The sequence below is a fragment of the Neolamprologus brichardi genome, chromosome 6, assembly GCF_056152115.1.
Source record: "Neolamprologus brichardi isolate AB-2024 chromosome 6, ASM5615211v1, whole genome shotgun sequence".
Taxonomy (NCBI): domain Eukaryota; kingdom Metazoa; phylum Chordata; class Actinopteri; order Cichliformes; family Cichlidae; genus Neolamprologus; species Neolamprologus brichardi.
This window is the reverse complement of record NC_142109.1, coordinates 22,437,367-22,453,158: the sequence shown is the minus strand read 5'-3', so window position 1 is coordinate 22,453,158 and position 15,792 is coordinate 22,437,367. Positions and strand designations below refer to the sequence as shown.

Sequence of the window (15,792 nt, the reverse complement as noted above, 5' to 3'; positions counted from 1 at the left end):
TCCAAAGTGGGCGGAGAAGTAAATAAAGTACTACGTCAAGCACTACTGTGATCAAAATATGTTGAGATAAAATGAGATCTTTGAAAGCGGGACAATATGTGATTAGTGATTTTTGCACTATTCATTTTCTTAACACTTTATCCCGTTTATAATAACTTAACATGCCTAATGTTACCTGGAGGGTTCAGACTCTGTAATATCGCCCTTGAAAGTTGCATTTAGCTGCTTCTCTCTGGTTAGCAGGTCATCAATGAGATTCTGCCTCCTGTCAGCTTCAGACTGCATTCTGATGAGGCCATGATAAGGTCACACAAAACATTCGCAATGCTTTAACCACTTTTGATGAGCAGGGACAATTTATGTTTCTAAAACTTAAGCGTGTTGCATTATTGAGGTCATTTTCTAAACACTCTAATGCCCCCTATTGGAACATCTCTGCCAATGTAAGCATAGCAGGCTCTTCACAGTTCCAAACTGAAGGATACATGCGGCGAGACGAGGATGCCCGCAACAAACCCTCCTTGAGCTGAGCGATATTTTGTTTCAGCTTCTGAAGTGAAGCCCGTAGCGTCATGTTTATCTGAAAAGACAGAGGATAAGCTCACTACTAAGAACAATCAACAAAACAATAGGAATGTGAAGGCAATACTATTGTAATTATGAGGTAAGAGGCTACCTTTGCAGGGTTTCCCCCCGTTCTCTGTTGTCTGTTCCGTTCATGGATGTTTTCAGCTATTTCCTGTGCCAAGCGGCAAGTGGCATCGTAATTTTGCAACCTGCAAATGAAAAATGAGAATTAAAAACTTGAACTGCAACATCATCAAGTAGCCAAAGATGAAGTAGTAAAACTAAGATTAAAACTAAGCATTTTAATATAATCATGGATTATATTTTCATATATTTAATTTTTATAGTATTTTTCATTACAAGTAAACTTGGTGTGTTTAATATAAAAGATAAAAAAGATGATGCTTTGTGTCATGGTTGTATTACTCCAAAACCAAACTGAATTTAAACTTTCCATCAACATCCTCACAGTGTAACAAGTGTTGCTTGGCTGAGAAGTCATTCGCAAATCTTTTTGGGTCCCTGCGTCAATATTGCACAGAATTTTTTTCCCCCACACTGGACTAAAAAGATGTTACTTTTTACACAAATGGAAGAACTGCATATGCATATAACAGATACTCAGGAGATGGGGACCTTTCCATCAATGATAAATACTTCTACTTTTGAATTGACACAAGAGGATGTGGAATTTTCTTTATATATCTTGATTATGCTTCCTTAATATCAACACTGTTGTGAAAGTCATAATGTCTTTGATGAAAAAGTGTTTGCCCCTTTCCTGATTTTTATTTTTATAAATTTTTTTGCATATTTGTCACACTCAGGTTTCAGATCACTAAACAGATGCACTGTATTTTAGTTTCGGGCAACTTCTTGTTTGAACCTTTTTTGTGTGTGGGTTGTAGCAAATGAAAAATAAATAAATAAAATATTTCTAAACTTAAAATGTATATTTTGAAAACCCACAATAATCATGAAAATAACGATTAAAGCATAAAACTGTGCAAACTAAAAATTAATCTATTGAACAATGGATCAAGTGAAGACTTTGGATGACGTATTGCCTTAGTCGAAAAGCATGAGCTAAATGGCTATCAGAATCATTGTTATTAAATATTATTATTTAATATTACTGTAGCTTATAAAGCGTCAGAAACGCAGCACAAGCTTTGGTTTTATCATGTGACATTTTTAGCATTCCTTTTCCCCATTCTCTGACGCTATTTGATTTGCTGTTATAAGTAGACCTGACGACAACGACAACAAATTGTTTTCTAATCCGAATCTAAAACCATCAAGCTACTTCCCGACACACGAAGCGATTACTTTTTAATCACGAAACAAAAATGCATGTTATTTTATTTGGCTAATCTTCGTAGCTAGCACTTTCGCTAGCTATATTCAAAGTAGTTACAATGCGTAGAAATAATATTTGTTCTCCTTAAAAATACGTCTGAGTCATTTTACTTTTGCATTCAAGACAATGACTTACCAGGCGTCCTGAGACATTATGATAAAAGTCAGCTATTAACTCAAGTTTGAACCAACTATCCGGCTGTAATCACCAGCAGCCTGCTTCTTGTTTTGACGAGACGTCACTACGGTAAGCGACAGGGACATATTTCCCAGGACTTCTACAGAGTGCGCATTGTGATAGCATAATGCTGCCCTCTGTGGGTTAGGATTTGCTGTTAATTTTTGACTCACAGGTCAGTTAAAGTGTAGAAATTTCAGGGCTAACTATTTGGGAATTTCAAACGAAAAAACCACTTCAAGCAGAAATAAAGACTCATGGGAAAGCCTTAGACATGGATGACCTACAGTAAAATATAATTTAATATAATTATAAGATGTGATCTCAATTTTCCAAATTAAAAAAAAAAATCTGGATGTGTGCCTATGACTTTTAGATTAAGCTGCCTCAGCCTAGTCAAAACAACATTATGTTTATCATCAGCCTCTCTCTCCTTTGACTAAGTGCCTATTCCTCTTTCCAGTGTTTCCCTGTTCAATCTCTGTTTTTTCCTTGCAAATGCTGATTGATTCACTTTTGTTCTAGCAGAGTTCTCAGTTAATCATAGCTTCCTTGACAGCAATGTCTTATCCAACGTATCATAAATGTAGTAGTTCTTTTATTCATTAGAACAACCAAGGATAAATGTTTTTGTTTATAATCTATCAGGCCAGATACAACTGTTTTATTACTATAAGGAGAGCGAGATTCTTATTCTTACCTATAAATTCCCAATAATCCTCCAAAAGACGCTCCAAAAAAGCTGCATATAGCAGGGGAGGAGGGGGGGGGGTTAATTTATTTATTTTTATTTTGCTTTTCATACATTCAAACACCAAGAAATGGTAAGATCTTGATACAGCAGCAATATAAAAAGATTTGAAGGATACCTTTCCTCTTGAAGCCAAAGGCCACAAAGTTCCTTTTAGACATGGAAATTTTTGATTGTCATTAACCATTCCATTCTCAAAATTTTCCACTTTTCCAGCAGGAACCACCTCCATGGTCTTGGTTTTACAGAAAACAAGTGAAGGCTGCTTAAAATGAGGTTTTTTTTTATGCAAGTTAAAGCCAGAATAGTCTAATAGTTAACTTTTGAAAGAACAGCATTTCATTTCACAAGTCTATAAATCTTTCATAAAACTTGTACAGACACATTATTATGAGTGACTCTCAAAGATGAAAACAAATGACAGCAGTAATCATTTAAACACAACTTTGAATCGCTTTTAAAGGCTTACAGAAATAGTAGCTAAAAATCTTTCTCCTAAATACTTAAAACAGACCTGCAAAAGCAATTTACATCAACATCCAAGTAAAAAAAATCTACAACTGTTACCACAGAATTTATAAAACATCAACAATATTGTAATGATAGTCAACATTAAACACCAAAGTGATACGTGTTCATGCTTAGTTTGTTATTTTTACCCTGCAGTCATTTTTTTTCTTCTGTACAGAGATGTAGGAAATATGTCAGCCTTAAGAAGAGAAATGCACTTTTGATTGGAGTGTAAGAGTGGCACCATGCATGTAATCTTCTAAGTGACTTGTCACTTTTGTAAACAGCAGAGAGGCACAACAAAGGAAGAAACACCACCTGCTAATTTACACAGTCTATGTCACAATATGGCAAGATTATTCAGTTTGAAGGACAAATGTATTTCTGCTTTGTTCATTTCTCATACGACACAGGTGTTAAATCTATGCTTATGTAAAATATGTTGTTGTTTTTTTCACATCTGATAATCTGAGAAAAACAGTTTGTTTTTCAAGTCCATTCCATTATGTGCCAACACATAGAGTAAGTACTTGTAGAGGTTTTATGTTTTATACCCAAACAACGGTTGTGTTTAGATGAAAACATACATGTGTTGTGTTCAATAATAGCCTTTGGAAGATTTCTTGGAATAGATTCTACTGGCATTTCAATGCTTGAAGTACGTGAAGTAATTTCAAAGAAAAAGCCATGTCTAGTACATGATTGCTCTCTTATTTCTGAACATGTTGTCAAGAGCAAACCATTTCAAAGACTTTCAAGGAATGTGATGTTCAGTGTTCAAATACATTTTGGTCTCGTAAGCAATTTAATTTAATTTAATTTAATTTAATTTAATTTAATTTAATTTTACTTTACTGTATTTTATTTTATTTTATTTTATTTCTGAAGGAACCTGCACATTTTAAAAACTTTAAGCAGCCTTCACTTTTTTGGAGGTTTTTTTTTTTTTTTTTTTTTGGGGGGGGGGTCAGCTACGTGATCTGGAAATGTAAGGTCTTGTTTTATGATTCTGATCATGGGGGCACTTGGGTTCCAGACACTGATTACTTCTCAGAAAGAGACAGTGCCAAAGATATAACAGGTAAGACAATGGAACTTTTTACTTTCAGTGCCTGAATTCACCAACAACAAACCATGTAGAGCTCACATGACCAAAGCCCACAGGCCTATATAAAGCCCGGATCCTCAGATTGTGCAGCTAGCAACAGGAGAAACATTACCTTCTAATCTATTTTTCAAGGAAGAATAGGAATTGAGATGATTCATGTTTCACGGACACCAGAATTCTTCAATTGTGGAAACATGAATTTATTCCCAGACACATTCTCTGACCACAATCTGGAATCTATGGCTAGAAGCAGAACCAGACAAAGGTCTCACTCCTATTACAATGCAGAGGAAAAAAAGCCTTATGGTGTGGACACACAGAAAGAAGAAACCTGTTTAAGACCTCGATCTAGGTGTGTATTCATAATTAACTATGCTTTTACTCTTATATTATCAAAATTAGGTTACTGGCCAGATAACCAAATGTAGGTTTACTTCTAATTAACCAGATTTGTGTTTTTTTTTTTCCTCTTCTGACTTGAATTACTGAACTACATAATTAATATTGAATCGAATGTCTTTAAAAGGTCTTTTTACAGTTATGAGACATCGGAGTTATGCTCAGAAGATGACATAAGACACTTTACAACCTCCCCTACGTCAAAACAGATGCAAAGCTCACTGCCAAAGTATCAAGCAACCAAAAAGGAGGAAAGAGACGGGGATGTGTCGGTTGTTGAGTTCACCTCTAAGAAGTCAAAGCATAAACCAAACAAGCAATCACCCTCTAGAGAAACTTGTGGTAGTGAAATAATGTTTTTAAAGTTGGATATGGATTTTAAAAGCAAAATAAATAGAATGAAAATCTACAATAATAATAATAATAATATAAATAATAATAATAATAATGAAGTTACATGTGTATATTTTGGCTCAGGCAGTAAATGCCATCTCAAGCAAGTTTCCATGATGACCATCTCTGAAGCAGACAACTGGGAGATTTGTTCCAGCTCTGGGATGAAGTATGGGCAGTTTGTGGACTGGGAGAAAATTGATCCTGAAGCTGCAAAAAAATATCAACAAATCCTACGGAGTGAGCACCAGCAGCTTAAAACTATGGCTCGGGAAGGATTTTGGGCCATGCCACACACACTAAGGGCCAAAGCTTATTATCACATCATCCACAGCATCAATTCTATGTATGTGTTTGTGGCAAGTAATGGAACCACTGTGAGCATTTTTGCTGAAATCTGCTTGAACCAAATTTTTGACTGTGTATTGATTTTATATATCTGCAGAAGGGCTGTCACTCCAGACAGAGATGTCTACTATGAACTGACCAAGAAGCTATTTGGAGAACAAAAACGTAGCAGCCACCCAGTGCCGAAGTATATGGAAGATGGAGAAATACCAAGGTAATATTTTGTGATACTGAAATCACACTTCATAGCTGACAAACTTGATTTTGCTAATTTTGGCTACGTTTATTAAAAGCATCAACAAGACTAGCAACATATATATATATATATACAAATACAACAGAAAAAGTTTACATTCTAGTATTATTATACTTCTGCACTGCAGTAAATGTGACCAAATGGGTCCTTGCTTCCTCTGTTCTGTTCCAGATACTGCCTCAACAAAGCAGGCCTGAATTCTGCAAAAAAAGTTCTTCTTTGCCTTGGAAAATACTTCATAGACATGAACTTCTGCCCCATTCTACCCGCCCTGGTCTCCCTCATCCTCCACTTCAGCGAGGATGAAGCTGAATGTTTCTACAGTGTGTCCCGACTTATCTGCTACAATGATCCCAACAAGCGCTACATTGACCAGACTTTCCTCACCTACCGTGCGTCCTGTATGACCTTTGGAGACCTTGCCAACAAATGCTGCAGAGGCATTCGCAAGCTGATAGCCAGCTCCCACCAGAACCTGTTTGAGTTTTACTCTGACTGGATCATGTGGATATTTGCTGACCTTCCGTTCACATATGCCATTAGAGTTCTAGATGTCTACCTACTGGAGGGCTACAAGGTCCTCTACAGGTTTGTTACTGCTGCCGCATTTCAACAAATAAACAAAAAGACTTAGTCCTAAATATGTCATTTCTTCTGCCATATCAGTTACTTTGGGAAAAAAACAAACATACAGACAAAAAAATTCAATTAATGTGTTTCATAATTATTCTTTGTAGGGTTGCTCTGGCTTTGCTTGACCTCTATAAAGTATCAGTGTCATCTCGAGTGGCAGATGTGGAAGACTTCAGAACAGACATGAAAAGATTTGTGCAAAATGTAGCTCGCCACTGCACAGCCGAGAAGCTCCTAGAAAGAGCCTTCAAGATTTCAGTACCCACAAGGAGAGACCTTAACCTACTGTTCACTGCCAATAAAGAGTCACTCATACTAAAAGGTGTCAGCATAGACCAGAAAAGGTGGGTTAATACTGACATTGTCATGAATCAGATGACGAATGATATATTTGTATGTAATAAAGGATTAATATACACAAACTTTGTAGTATTGAATATTCCATTTCAACTAATATGAACCTTGTTTTCACATATGTTTCCAAAAGGCTACCAGTAGAGACGGTGGATTTCAACAACTTTCGTTCCAATGTTGTAACAGGGACGGAGATGAGAGTCATCTGGGCCTGGATACCTGAGCGCTTTGCCCTCTTCAGTCCCTTCAGGTTGTTCAGCACAGCTGAGCATGAAAGGACTCTTGCTTCGTAAGTAACCTTTGTTCTGCGCTTCAGTCCCACTTGGCAACTACCTAAAAAAGAGGCGTGAATCAGAGGAGTATTTATATCATATCGCAATAGCTTTAATAGTGTTTACGTTGTATCAAATTAATATCTGTTGAACTTCGCGTCCCTGCAGTGAAAAACAAATATTTTTTTGTAACCGTCAGCAGGTGTGTTTTTACTATCAACATTTAGTGACAAATACAGTTTTTTCCCCTGCGTTTAAACAGTGCTAAAACTTCTCTCTGATTTAACATGAATTTTCAATGAAATAGGTCTTAGCTCTTGAGGGGCAATTGTATATAATGTTGTTGTGCATTTATAAAAACAAAAGGTGTTTTGTATATTTTTATTTCATACAGATTCTATTCATATGTGGAGGGACATGAACCATTTGTCATGATTATTAAATCTGTGGATGAAGAGGTAAAACTATAAAATAATCAATATTAGGATACATTTTATTTGACATGTTAAATGAGCCTCAGAATTGATCCTTATGCTTCTATAATGGTGAGATTTAGTCGACGCAGTAAGTTTTGTATGCCACTGACATGATGTAATTTCTCTTATCTTAGGTATTTGGTGCCTTCTTGTCAACTGATGTAGCAGAAAGAAGAAAACATGTCTCAGAGGAACTTGCATACTTTGGAACTGGGGAGTGTTTAGTTTTCACGGTGAGCTTTCTTCTTGTTGAATTCAACTTACCTTAGATTTAGATTGACCATGTATGGGTTTCTTCATGTTAATGTACTGCAATGCCTTTGACACTGCAAGGCGTCAAACAAGATTTGTGATTACTGTTTCAGCTCCGTCCCAACATGGAGCTCTATCAGAGATCTATGGTCAATATAATGAGCCCAAGAGCTTCTCCTGAGAAACTTCGAGGCAGCATTACTGCTTTCCCTCAGGCGTCAACTAATGGCAACATCCCCTCCAGCACAACTCTGACCTGTCCTGCTGAGACACTGCAAAATCCCAGCTATCTGATGGTCACTGCACCAGTGGAGGAATCCATGTCTGCTAAACAGCCCAAGAGGCCTAAGGAGCAAGAGGCCTCGAAGTTCATAGCAGGCGATGACAATCAGCTTATTATTGGTGTGTTAGTGAAACATACAATAGATTGGCCTTTGAAGGAACCTTTAATATATTGTGTGACAGGGAAGCTGCAAGTATACTCTGCTCATATCTACATGTCCTCTTTCAGGTGGTGATGGAGGCCATGCTCTCTGCCTGCAAAGAGACCTACAAGGGGGTTACACAGAGCCGTGTGAAACTTTTAAGAGCATTGCACTCTGCAAGAGAGACTTCAAGATCCAGTCCCTGGAAGTGTGGGGCATCCAGAACTCCATTTCCTTTTCTCATTGTTTTCCTTCTAAGTGAGTTAGAGAAAACAGAACTGACTATTTTTGGTAAAGACTGAAACAGTTTTTCCTTCAAAGAATTTGAGTGATTTTGATTGATATGCAGCTTACAGACATTTCACACTTGTCCTGTAAAATGCTAAATTGTGTATTTTTTTTGTATAGTTAGGTGAAATTTTATTTTGTTAATCAAAGTTTATTTGTACAGATCTGGGTCACATACAATGTCTTAGTGAACGTTACAATCCAGGTAAACAAAGCTTGTAATCTCAGGGCAGCTCCGAAGGAACACAATGACGCTCTTTTCGGTGCATATACTCACTTTTCTGTGATGAATCGAGGATAACTAGTTTTATAATACTCTGTAATAACTAAAGCACTACATTCACTAAAGGATAATATTTGTAAACACGCTGTTAAAATTGCAACTGCATCTGGTTTTAATTGGGAAAACAGTAACCTGCAGTATTTTATAAGATCTATGTCCACTGTTAAATTGTATATTTTGATTGTGCAGTTTATTTAGATTTGATGTACAGTTGTACAAAACATCCCTTTTAAAATCCTTTATTTGCTATTCCTCTCAGTTAAGTAACTTATTCAGATAAGTGTTTTATTATTAACATGGCTGCATTTGTAATGGGATTGAAAGCAAATAACGTTTTTATTTATTTATTTATTTATTTTTACTTAAGTCTTTTACTTTACATTGTCAGCATTCCTGTTAAAAAACGAATCCTCTTTTGCTCCTGTTACAACATTTATACTTTAAAAAGAAAAAGAAATTCTGCTTTAAAGCTCCTTTACTTATATTCGCAAAATGATCTATATTATATCGTTTCTACCTGCAAAGATTATTTCTTAACATTAAGAAACTTGCTAAAGCTTGTCTCTGTAGCTTTATGGAACCATTTGGAGTGACATGCGAAAGGAGTGTATTGTGTTTTCTTTGTTTAGTGATAACAGAAAAAAAAAAGAAAAACTCTACTAAAGATAGATATAATGTAAAAAAAACTCAAGATGTCTGGTTGCCCTTATATCCATTTTGGAGAACCTTCGGTATTTGTGTTCATTTAGCTTCAACAACCTGTTTTTGTTGTATAAACAAATGAAATGAAATCAAAACAATAATAATTTTAAAAAGAGAAAGAAAGAAAGAAAAGAAAACAACGCCTCTCAACGTCAACATTTACCACGATCTGAGCGAGCCCCTGCTGGACATCTGACTGAACCGCAAATCTGTTAACCGCAAAGAAAAAGCACTGGTTCTTGAAAGTACGTGAGCAGTTGAAGGCACCATGCAAGGGAAAGAGCATCAACCCCAACGCTGCGGCGTGTTTAGCAGTCCGTTGCTTACTATGATGGGGCTTATTATGGCTACCTAAGGGAAATGAAATGACAGAAGGAAAAGCAAAGGAAGCTACAAAGAGACCGTTGATGGATATGGATATCAGTGTTAGTAGGACCGAGATTAAGAACAGAATAAGGCACAAAATGAAAGAAAGGTGACGAAAGCAATGGGAGGAAGAGATGAAAGGGCGATGGTTTAACAAAACAAAAAGGAAAATATGAGAAATGAGAAGCACAGGAAGGAGAATTTCGGTCCACACTCCACACCAGTTGGTGGCGGTAATGCATATAAAGAAGATGAAGCAGTCCGCGGCTACGAGCTGTCCTTTCACGCGAGGAAGTTTTCGGTTAAAACTCTGTAGATAGAGGACGTGGTAAGCTTTCTCTTTTACGGATTATTAGATAGGTGGGCCTGAATCTTGTTTACGCCTCCGAGGCTGTGTTGCGTGGTTAGCTAAAACGTTAGCGTTAGCGACAGTAGCTAGCAAACGCCGTAAAAGTGCGGCTGTTGTGTTTGTATTTGTATACCGTTGTGACAGTGCGTTAACACTACCCTCGAGTTTAATTATAACCCCTTATCGACAATCGTTAACCACGCCGGTGTCGGTTTCGCTGCAAGTGGACGGGTTAATGCTTGAGCCGCCACACAAACATTCTAGCAAATCTTTTTTGTATAGGTAAATAAACAATATGTTAGCTTTCAGAACCAGCACGGACCACTTTCAATTTCACGTGCATCTTTAAGTTTAGTTTGAGGATATTGATACATACTTTGAGCGTTAAGGGTTGTTTAGTGGTGTTTTAACATGAAATTTCAATAAAATAGACCCTTACAGGATCTTGATACAGACACTGGGTGTGTGCAGCACACCGGACTGCTTAACCCACTGCATACATGCTGCTGATCTTTTATGCTGCTCATGTTTTAAATGGCAGGCTTAAAGTTTTGGCGTGAACCATGCAAGCACGGACCAACTAGTTGTGACTAGTAGTGCCACACTCTACCTGCGTATTTTTGATGCTGTAATGTAGTCAAGGGGTGTTTCCAGCTAGTGCTTTCTGTTTGTGCAAGGAGGGGGCAGTTCGTAATACAATTGGAGTTAAAAAAAAAATGGTACTAGCAAGGTGTACCTGATCAAGTGTCTGGTGAATGTAGATTTGAGGTAATTTAGCGATAGTATCTGTTTCGCATAGTTTGCCCACCACTGATAAGTAGATTTATTTTTTTGTTTTTGTAGAATTGTAAAATTTCCCCCCAAACTTCCAACCAACTAATCATTAGTTAACCACATAAACAAGTCACAGCCAGTTAGTCAGGAAGGTCCAATTAAATACAATAAAGTGTTTCTGATGCCTATGTTTTTACAAATTCAAACACCAAATCACTTGGATTTCAAGTGGGATAACTTCAGTTCAATTAAATTTTATTTATATAGTGCCAAATAACAACAACAGTCTCCTCAAGGCACTTTGTATTGTAAGGTACACCCTACAATAATCAAATGACCCTCTATGAGCAAGCATTCTTGACAGTGGGAAGGAAAAACTCCCTTTTAACAGGAAGAAACCTCTGGCAGAACCAGGCTCAGGGAGGGGCGGCCATGTGCTGCGACCGGTTGGGGTGAAGGAAGACAGGATGAAAGACATTCTGTGGAAAAGAGCCAGAGATTAATAACAAGTGTGATTCAGCAGAGAGGTCTATTAACACATGTTGAGTGAGAAACGTGACTGAAAAGGAAATACTCAATGCACCATTTGAATCCCCCAGCAGTCTACACCTATTGCAGCATAACTAAGGGAGGATTCAGGGTCACCTGATCCAGCCCTAACTATATGCTTTAGCAAAAAGGAAGGTTTTAAGCCTAATCTTAAAAGTAGAAATACTGTCTGTCTCCCAAATCAGACTGGAAGCTGGTTCCACAGACGAGGGGCCTGAAAACTGAAGGCTCTCCCTCTCATTCTACTTTTAAATACTCTAGGAACAACATGTAAGCCTGCAGTGCTAGAGCGAAGTGCTCTAATGGGGTGATATGGTACTACAAGGTCATTAAGATAAGATGGGGCCTGATTATTTAAGACCTTGTATGTGAGGAGCAGGATTTTGAATTCAATTCTGGATTTAACAGAGATAACTTGACAGTTGTTCATCTGAAATAGCTCTCCATTAGGACTTTTATATTAGCTGTATCAATGTTTATTGTTCACTTTCCACATCAGTTTTGTTTGAATTTCCCTGGATGTGTCTAATGAGTCCTTTTGGTCTCAGACATTAGCTACAGTACGAGTTTGCATCGTGGAAGCTGTAATAGTAAATCTACAATATGTAGATATATTGTGTATTTGTTCCTTAACTCTTTATGGGTTGTACATCAACAGGCTGCAGCAATGGGCCCAGACACCACACCTGTCCCTAAAACAGAATCTGCAGAGGAAAGTATGTGTTGAGGGTATTTTGCATGTTTCTCCCCTTTTGATCAAAAATTGTGTAATAAATAAGTTCACTTTTTTAGTTCTAAACAGCCTGGTTTCTTATCTAACTAAATTCGGTGGCATACAGTGCATGTGGAACAGAACAAAACTAAGCCCCACTGAACATGAATGCATATATGTAACATGGTAAAAGTCAATCATTGTGTTTTGCTTACTGAGATTTGCTAAGTCACTTCAGCCAGTAACACACTCAAATTGTGTTTTTAATGTGATTGCTCTTCAGGTCCAGAAATAGTGGTGGTGAAAATAATCTCAGACCAAGATTCCAGTGATGCTTCAGTAGCCGAGCCAGAAAACAAACAGCCACAGAGCAATACATCAGACAAGTGTTACCCTTGCACTGTTTGTGGCAAGATATTTGACAGACCGTCAAAGCTGGAGTGGCATAAACCTGTACACACGAGCAAGCCCAAGACTCTTCATGAGTGTGAGCATTGTAATATAAGCTTTACAAAACAAGAGACGCTGATCCGACACCGGAATTGCCACAGTAGGACTAACAAGCACCCCTGTCCCGACTGTGGAAAAGTGTTCAATAGACCCTCAAGGTTAGAGAGGCATAAACGCACACACACAAAACAACCCAGGGTACCTCATCAGTGTTCATACTGCATGAAGACATTCAGAAAACTTAACAAACTCATTCGTCACAAGCGTATGCACACTGGAGAGAAGCCTTTCACCTGTTCGGTCTGCGGTAAGGGATTCTCCGAGTCAGGTCACTGCAAAGCACACGAAAAGACACACGAGGAGCAGCCAGAAAAACCTCACAGTTGTGCAGCTTGTGGGATGTGTTTCTTCAAGGCCTCGGCGCTTCGTAGGCACTTCCTCTCCCACACAGGAGAGAAGCCTTTCAAATGTACCTTATGTGAGAGCTGCTTCTCTCGCTCTGAGGGACTGAAAAGGCACATGAGGAGCCACACAGGGGAAAGACCATACAAATGCATTATCTGTGGCAAGCAGTTTTATTCTCGCCAGGATTTGAATATTCACGTATTGACCCACACTGGAGAGAAGCCACATCTTTGCCCTGTGTGTGGTAAAGGCTTTTCACAGCTGGGCAACATGAAAGAGCATGAACAAAATGTTCATATTAAGTCAGAGAAATATATTTGTAATGATTGTGGAGCAACTTTCTCACGAAATGCGTCACTGACAAAGCATCGGCGGACACATACTGGAGAGAGACCCTATCTGTGCCTCATCTGCGGCTGCAGGTTTAAATGGAGCCATTCTCTCAGCAGACACCGGAGGTCACACGCACACAGACAGATGGCTGGGGACACATCCAAAGAAATACTAAGTTTTGAAGGACCTTCAGAGAATCCCGACAGTGTAACGTAAATGTTGAGTGTTTATTAAAAGCACATTTCCTCTTCATTTAGTTTTGGTGAAGAGAGAGGAAGAAGCTCATTTCTGTTCTATTGACAAGTTATTTAAAGTTCTTGTGATGATTCACCTTTCTGCTCTCATTGCTGACTGTCCACTAAAATTCTTTTTAAAAATCTCAGTTAGGACAGGGCACCAGGTCTGCTCTGTTCACAGTTCACTGTTATGACATGTGGTGTGGTTAGCGTTTAAGAGTATTTTATAGTTCTCTACCAAAGGACAAGGAAATGCAGTTGCCCTGCCAAATGGCTGGAAGGTTTCTCTGGACCTACAGTTATATCAGTACAACATTTTTGCATGGTGCAGTGGAAACCAGGATGTAGCTAAGTATTGCTTCTTTCTGTAGTTTATAAAACAGAGTGTACTTTCTTTACAAAGTAATTGTTACCTAATTTGCCATCATAATAAGTGCCAAATATGCAGATTTAAAAAATTTAAATGAACATAGAACATTGTTAGATTAGATCTAGAACATATATATGATGTAGTTGTGTAATCCAATGATTTTTATCTTGTGCATGATAGCTTACTTTCAATAAAGATACATATTGTGACATACTGCAATTTTCTTTGTAGTAATTTCAGACAATGAGCGTTTAATGTTTTTATACTGATAATCAGTAAATGTGCTGAAATATATTTTTATTTGTTCTATTATGTCCCAGATTCTTCTGTGACATGTTTATTAACGAAATGAGAGAATTTCTTTTAAGTTTTTGTATATTGTCAGTACAGTCACGGATTAATTTATTAGGCTTTATCCATCGTGCAAATACACTACAATGTCACTTGCAAATGCAATAGCATCGATTTTCCAGTGTAATTTGCCAATTATATTTAATTGTTTTTGTGTGCGGCCATTTCAAATGTAAAATTTCCGATACCACGTGAATGCAGCAAAGAAACATCCTGCAGTTGGTGGAGCCCGATTGATTTTACCAAGCGACACTTAGGTGTGGAACTACTTAACCTGCCTGAGAAAAAATAGGTACCGCTATTTTTAACAAAATTTGAATTTACTGGTTAGGATACTTTTACATTTTTTTCTGGTGAATACAACAGAGTTAGTTTGATAATGGATCTTTAAATAGAAAGTACACCTGGGTTCGAACGGGAGGCTGTTATTGGCTTTAACGGTAAGTTTTTTTTCCCCGCAAACTTAAATTAAGTTTCTGATACGACAGCTGAAACGTCTGGAGTAGCACGCTCAGTACTGTACAAAAATTTGTACAGTAAAATCTCTAAAATATATCTTACATACTTTACAAGAACAGGAAAGTTTGTCATTTAATTGAAATTCTAATTTTATTTGTCACACACACAACCATACACAGTATGACATGAGGTCAGATGCCTGTAGCTGTGCAGTGCCCAACCATTAAATGACAGTAGGTTTACAGTAAGATATACAAATTTACAGGTTACTACAAAATTTACAGCTTTAACTTAGAAATTTACAGTAAAAATGTTTAAATAATAGTAAAAATGTGCAAATAACAGTTTACGTAAGAGATTATTAGTCAAAAGAAATTATAAATTATAGGAAGTGTGCAAGAAGAAAAACCAGTGTGTGTGTGTGTGTGGTGATGTGATATGTGTGAGAGATTCCAGTCCTACACCTGGTTCAGGGTCCGAATACCCTGGGGGAAGAAGCTCCTCCTCATTCTCTCTGTTTTGGCCTTAAGGGAGCGGAAGCGCTTCCCAGACCTCAACAGTGAGAAGAGTCCATTGTTGGGATGGGAGAGGTCCATCATAATCTTCCTGGCTTTGGTCTTGCACCGCTTGGTGTAGATGGACAGCAGGCCAGGAAGCTCTGATCGAATGATGCGTTCGGTTGAGCGCACCACTCTTTGCAGATCTCGTCTGTCATGCTTGGTGCTGTTCCCTAACCAGGTGCAGATGTTTCCTGTCAACGAAAGTTGAGCACCCTCAGTGGCAGATGGAAGTCTCTGAGTCTTCTGAGGAAGAAGAGATGCTGGCGGGCTTTCTTAACCAGGGTGTTAATGTGGCAGGACCATGACAGGTCCTGAGTGATGTAG

The 15,792-nt window shown here is 37.9% G+C and overlaps 3 protein-coding genes across 5 annotated transcripts in view; 2 read left to right on the top strand and 1 right to left on the bottom strand.

The window, feature by feature from the left end:
• stx8 (syntaxin 8) overlaps positions 1-2,168 on the bottom strand; it is a 42,715-nt gene extending 40,547 nt beyond the window's left edge. For both annotated transcript variants that reach the window (XM_006787465.3, XM_087841857.1), the window contains exons 1-4: positions 2,063-2,168; positions 677-776; positions 486-580; positions 176-286 (exon numbers count right to left, since the gene is read on the bottom strand). In XM_006787465.3, coding sequence (XP_006787528.1) covers positions 176-286; positions 486-580; positions 677-776; positions 2,063-2,079 — 323 coding nt within the window. In that variant the 5' untranslated portion in view covers positions 2,080-2,168. The remainder of the gene's footprint in view (positions 1-175; positions 287-485; positions 581-676; positions 777-2,062) is intronic.
• Positions 2,169-4,622: 2,454 nt separating this feature from the next.
• On the top strand, positions 4,623-8,948 carry LOC102799302 (TBC1 domain family member 24-like). The gene is made up of 11 exons (XM_087841855.1): positions 4,623-4,825; positions 5,000-5,214; positions 5,350-5,611; positions 5,711-5,827; positions 6,041-6,457; positions 6,607-6,846; positions 6,990-7,145; positions 7,523-7,586; positions 7,739-7,837; positions 7,970-8,258; positions 8,368-8,948. Exons 1-11 carry the CDS (start codon positions 4,623-4,625, stop codon positions 8,541-8,543), a joined length of 2,238 nt encoding a protein of 745 aa, XP_087697981.1. The 3' UTR covers positions 8,544-8,948.
• An 835-nt stretch (positions 8,949-9,783) lies between these two features.
• LOC102791585 (uncharacterized) lies at positions 9,784-14,311 on the top strand. 2 transcript variants are annotated; one of them, XM_087841856.1, is made up of 3 exons: positions 9,784-10,029; positions 12,251-12,308; positions 12,588-14,311. In XM_087841856.1, the coding sequence occupies exons 2-3, from the start codon at positions 12,260-12,262 to the stop codon at positions 13,706-13,708; spliced, it is 1,170 nt and encodes a 389-aa protein (XP_087697982.1). In that variant the 5' UTR covers positions 9,784-10,029; positions 12,251-12,259; the 3' UTR covers positions 13,709-14,311. The 2 variants fall into 2 exon arrangements, with proteins under 2 accessions (XP_087697982.1, XP_006787525.3); XM_006787462.3 differs by lacking the exon at positions 9,784-10,029 and adding an exon at positions 10,161-10,248.
• The last annotated feature ends 1,481 nt before the right edge of the window (positions 14,312-15,792 follow it).

Excerpts from the sequence above, each read along its gene's own strand:
- LOC102799302 (XM_087841855.1), top strand. The coding sequence starts at position 4,623 with ATGATTCATGTTTCACGGACACCAGAATTCTTCAATTGTGGAAACATG. Across the intron at positions 6,847-6,989 it reads GTCAGCATAGACCAGAAAAG|GCTACCAGTAGAGACGGTGG; the intron begins GTGGGTTAATAC and ends TGTTTCCAAAAG. Across the intron at positions 7,838-7,969 it reads GGGAGTGTTTAGTTTTCACG|CTCCGTCCCAACATGGAGCT; the intron begins GTGAGCTTTCTT and ends TTACTGTTTCAG.
- LOC102791585 (XM_087841856.1), top strand. The coding sequence starts at position 12,260 with ATGGGCCCAGACACCACACCTGTCCCTAAAACAGAATCTGCAGAGGAA. Across the intron at positions 12,309-12,587 it reads AACAGAATCTGCAGAGGAAA|GTCCAGAAATAGTGGTGGTG; the intron begins GTATGTGTTGAG and ends ATTGCTCTTCAG.